The sequence below is a fragment of the Sinocyclocheilus rhinocerous genome, unplaced genomic scaffold, assembly GCF_001515625.1.
Source record: "Sinocyclocheilus rhinocerous isolate Xijiao unplaced genomic scaffold, SAMN03320098_v1.1 scaffold147, whole genome shotgun sequence".
Lineage (NCBI taxonomy): Eukaryota > Metazoa > Chordata > Actinopteri > Cypriniformes > Cyprinidae > Sinocyclocheilus > Sinocyclocheilus rhinocerous.
The window spans coordinates 1,569,301-1,574,280 of record NW_015651498.1 but is presented as its reverse complement, the minus strand read 5'-3'; the positions used below and the strand labels follow the sequence as shown (position 1 = coordinate 1,574,280).

General features: G+C 33.1%; 1 protein-coding gene across 2 annotated transcripts in view; it reads right to left on the bottom strand.

The window, feature by feature from the left end:
- The window catches only part of LOC107712971 (equilibrative nucleoside transporter 1-like), an 11,590-nt gene continuing 6,610 nt past the window's right edge, over positions 1-4,980 (bottom strand). For both annotated transcript variants that reach the window (XM_016518368.1, XM_016518367.1), the window contains exons 10-13: positions 4,654-4,762; positions 3,387-3,472; positions 2,541-2,740; positions 1-366 (exon numbers count right to left, since the gene is read on the bottom strand). In XM_016518368.1, coding sequence (XP_016373854.1) covers positions 255-366; positions 2,541-2,740; positions 3,387-3,472; positions 4,654-4,762 — 507 coding nt within the window. In that variant the 3' untranslated portion in view covers positions 1-254. The remainder of the gene's footprint in view (positions 367-2,540; positions 2,741-3,386; positions 3,473-4,653; positions 4,763-4,980) is intronic.

The following is a 4,980-nucleotide window of genomic DNA, read 5'->3' as shown; positions in this document are numbered from 1 at the left end:
CCAAACTTTTGAACAGTAGTGTAGGCTTTAAGTTCTTTACATTATGTGCAATAAAATATAGTATTTAAGACTCAAAGCATCCAGCATCAGTGAATCTGTGTACTGTCCGCTCAAGATCAGGTCTTGATGTTGAAGTGACGCTGATGTGAGTTTGTCCTGTATGAAGCGTGGCTCTGGAGGATGTGAGAACAGCTGTAAGGCTCCTTCAGTCTCATCTCTGTCCAGAGCGCTGGGTGTGTGTGTCCACCGAGACTTCAGACGAGCGCTCGAAACAGAAACGACAGAGACGCTCCGAGAGCCAGACCGAGAGACAGGAAGAAGGCCATGATCGTTCCAGCCGTCTCCGCCTCGCTCGCATCCACCTTCCTGTCCACAAAAACAACAGATACGCTCAGAGCTGAATGGATCTATTGTAAATTAATGTGTCTTAAGACAGTGGTTCAAAACCAAGGGCCTCAAGATGACTTCAAATGATTTAAAATAAGCTATTTTAATTCACCCCCCTCAAAAATTTTCCTTGAAGAACCTGGATTCACATAGTCTTGGAAAATGGGAGTCTCATGTGTGACCCTGGACCACAAAACTAGTCATAAGGATCAATTTTTCGAAATTGAGATTTATACACCATCTGAAAACTGAATAAATAAGCTTTCCATTGATGTATGGTTTGTTAGGATAGGACATCTTCATGGAACATGATCTTTACTTAATATCCTAATGATTTTTGTCATAAAAGAAAAATCTGTAATTTTGACCCATACAATGTATTGTTGGCTATTGCTACAAATATACCCCAGCGACTTAAGACTGCTTTTGTGCTCCAGGGTCACATTTTATAAGTGTGATTTCTAGTCATGGAAATTAATCAAATATTTTCCATAATGAATATAAATTTGTCTAGATATGCTGAGCTCTAAAAAAAATTATCAGAGAGAAATTGAGTAAAAAATTATTTTTAAACAAGTCCTTAAGGCAAGACAATACTGATTTAAATTTTAACTAATAGATATCAACAGTACTTCCCCAGTTGATTAATCACAGTACATTAAGACATTACATTACATAGTACATTAAGTTTATTTTGCAAGTCTTCTGAAATACTATGCAAATTATGCATTATCTAATTAAATATGCACTATTTTCATATATTTCCAGAAAATAAATCTGAACTTTGGATAAAGTCAGGTTCAAAATTGTTTGATTTTGTTGACATATTAAGAGTTAAAGCTTTTTACTGAGGGGATTTTGGATTACTCTTTTTATCACTCCATAAATACTGAAAATACAGTTATCAGCCAGAAAACAATCACCATGTTTTAGGAATAAAATGTTACAAATATATCAGAATTGTGAATGTTATATCAACAAACCCTTCAGTAAAAACCTTCAGAATATAGATAGGAATAAAACTGTTAAGTCTGGTGTATTTAAGTGCTGCTGATGTGGAGGAAAAACTTTTAAAGATATGTAAAGTATTTGAAATCTACAGAGACGTAAATAGATAAAATGCAATAATAAAATCAGGCGAATGATATATGAACAAACCCTTCAGTAAAAACCTTCAGAATATAGATAGGAATAAAACTGTAAATTTTGGTGTGTGTAAGTGTTACTGAAGTGGAGGAGAAAACTATTAGAAATGTGCACTGTAATTGAAATATACAGACGCAAATAGATAAAGTGCAGTGATAAAATCAGTGTGAATGATATATGAACAAATCCTTCAGTTAAAATCTTCAGAATATAGATAGGAATAAAACTGTTAAGTCTGGTGTATTTAAGTGCTGCTGAAGTGCAGGAGAAAACTTTACAGCCTTTAAAGATATGTATTGTAATTTAAATCTACAGATGCAAATATATAAAGTGCAATATCATAAATACTTAGATGTGTATTTTGGATGTTTCTTTTCACTAGTCTTAAAGAAAATATGAAAGCAAAAGACCCCAAAATTTTATGCCTTAAAACTTATCTAGTAAATCTCAAACGACTGGAAATGTCATGCAAATTGACTGGTTACAAAGAGTGGGAATCCTTAAGAACATTCAACTTATAAAACTTCTGGAATTCTAAAATTTTACTATTTTGTTTACGTATTTTACGCTACTAAATTTAATTTATGGGCACTCCTTATTTTAAATCTATAAATTTAAAAATGGCAACAATGTTGAGGACCACTGATCTAACATTTTAGTATCATTGATATATTATAGGTTTTGTAAATATTTTGAATTAGATTTTATTTTCATATTTTCAATTTGAATGTTTTTGTAAATTTGCTGTGTGTTTTTGTCATTTTATTATTTGTTTTAAATAAGTCCAGATGGTTTTTATTAGTTTTTATTTCAGTTTTAGTTATTTTCATACTTCAAATTAAACTAAATGAAAATGATAACTAGCTGAAGTTTTTTATATTTTCAGTTAATATTTTATTTCAAGTAATCAAAGCGTTTTATGGTTTTAAGGTTTTAGATTTAGTTAATGATAATAACCCTGATGTGTCTTAGTAAATCAGGATTCTGTCACTCAGTACTTTACTCACTTGGGTCCGAAGCACATGCACAGACTCGCCAGATATCCATTAGAAAAAGCAAAGAGGATCATGAAGCTGATGAACCAGCTGTCGTGTGAGAAGTAGACGGGCAGATTGTGGCGAGGCTTGACGTTACAGAGCATGAAGAGAGGGACAAAAATCACACGGGCCACTAACAGACCCGGCAGCAGCTTACTGTCTTTACCAGGCTGAGAGACAGAGACAGAGACAGAGAGAGGTCAAAATAACACATGCATGAATAGCATAAAACTGTTTTACTATTGTATCCTAATGATTTTTGCCATAAAAGAAAAATCAGTCATTTTGACCCATACAATGTATTGTTGGCTATTGCTACAAATATACCCCAGCGACTTAACACTGCTTTTGTGCTCCAGGCTCACATTTGTGTTTTGCATTATTTAATTGCTCAAAGTAACTAATATCCATCCAGTCATCTGTATTTATTACTGTATGTAAATCCTCCCACCTGCTGATTCTATTCATATATTTTGTGAATATATGCATGTTTTTGTGATTTATTGTTCTGAAGGATCCACGTATAAACACAAATATTTGTATGATCCTCCCTAGACGAAGATCTCTCTGCAGCAATATGAATATACAGCGACCGTAACAAGTGTTTGAACGCTTTAGTCACACTTAAAAAATTGCATGTAGATAGAAAATATCAGAGCAAGTGTCTTTTATACTAAAAATAAGATGCATAAACACTTTGCAATGAAAACAGGAGTCATGTATACTAAAGAAATGCACTCAAACACTTTGCAACCAACACGTTTGGTAAAAAGAAGCTTGTACAGTTTGAAAATGGAGTTGCATAATGTTTCTTACCCACATACAGACAGCGGTCAGACTGCGACCCAGCCAATCAAACACGTTGAATAACAGGAAACAAGACACTGGGATGAAATACAACTCTAAAAAGAGAATTTAGCCATTAGGAGCTTTTAATATAAACCGCAAACAAAATGTCTTCATATTCAAACATTGCAATGTTTTAATATTACCACGAACTTCACAGTTTGTAAATGCATAAAGAGCAGCAGATGATTTATGGTCTAAATATATTTTGGATCTCATTGTTTTCATGCTTGCACAAATAATTCACCACACAAAACACACTGTGGTTATTTGCATTAAGCATTGATTTTCCCTGTTTTCTGTAACATTATCTGTGAAAGCTTATTCCTGCCATTGAATGAATGAATGGATTTAAAGGTAATTGCAACTTTTTATGTCGTAATTCAGACTTTTTTCTCTCAATTCTTAGTTAATCTCATAATTCTGAATTTATATCTCACAATTCTGACTTTTTTCTCTCAAAAATGCAAAATATAAACTCACAATTCTGCAAAAACAAAAAAAAGTCTGAATTGTGAAATAAACTCAGAATTGTGAGATGTACGATCTTTGACTTCATTTTATAGGTTTAAAAATGGTTTGTTTTCTTTTTTGAAACCTTGTAATTGCTTTAGATGATATATCTATGTTTATATCTATAAATGCTAGGTAAATGTTATTGGATGAGATTATTGTTGTTTGTTTTGTGTTATGCTATCTAATTTTTGTGTATTAGGACCCCCTTGAAAACGAGATTATGCATCTCAAGGGGTTTATCCTAAAGAATACATTTGCATATAAACTCCGGACTCCGTTTATCTGGACTATAAGATATAAACTCATAATTGCAAGAAAAAAGTTCTGTTTTTGAGGTAAAAAAATCGTTATTACAATGTGAATTTTTTTCTCACAATTCTGTTTTTTTGTGAGACTTTTTTCCTCAGAATGTGAGAATTGTGAGATATAAACATATAAAAAGTCAGAATTGTGAGGAAAAAAGTCAGAGTTGCGAGGTGTTAACTTGAGTTTATAATTTGTAATTCCGAATTGGAAAAAAAATAAAAATGTCAGAATTGTGGGATAAAAAGTTCCAATTATAGTAAAAAAATAAATTAACTTTTATCTCACAATTCAGACTTTTTTCAGAATTGCAGAGATATAAACTTTATTTTATTCCAAAATAAAAATAAGCTTCCATAATAATCAGACTCGTTATCACACTGTAAATGGTATAGAGTCAGACTCATTGAACTCTCACCCCACTGTCCGCCATCAGCAATAGTAGATTTAACATCCACAGTGATGGCGGGAAACGTGCCGATGGTGATGGTGAAGGCGAAACACACAGAGAACGCCATAACCCAGATCTGATGAGAGAAATACAAGAAAAACACACACTTTCACCTGTGCTAAACTCACTGACACAATCCCGAGAATGGTTGTGAATGGTTGCAAGGGTATTGCTATGCAGTTGCCAAGGTGTTTTGAGTGTTGTTGCTATGCAGTTGCCAAGGTGTTTTGAGTGTTGTTGCTATGCAGTTGATAAAGTGTTCTGAGTATTGTTGCTATGCAGTTGCTAAAGTGT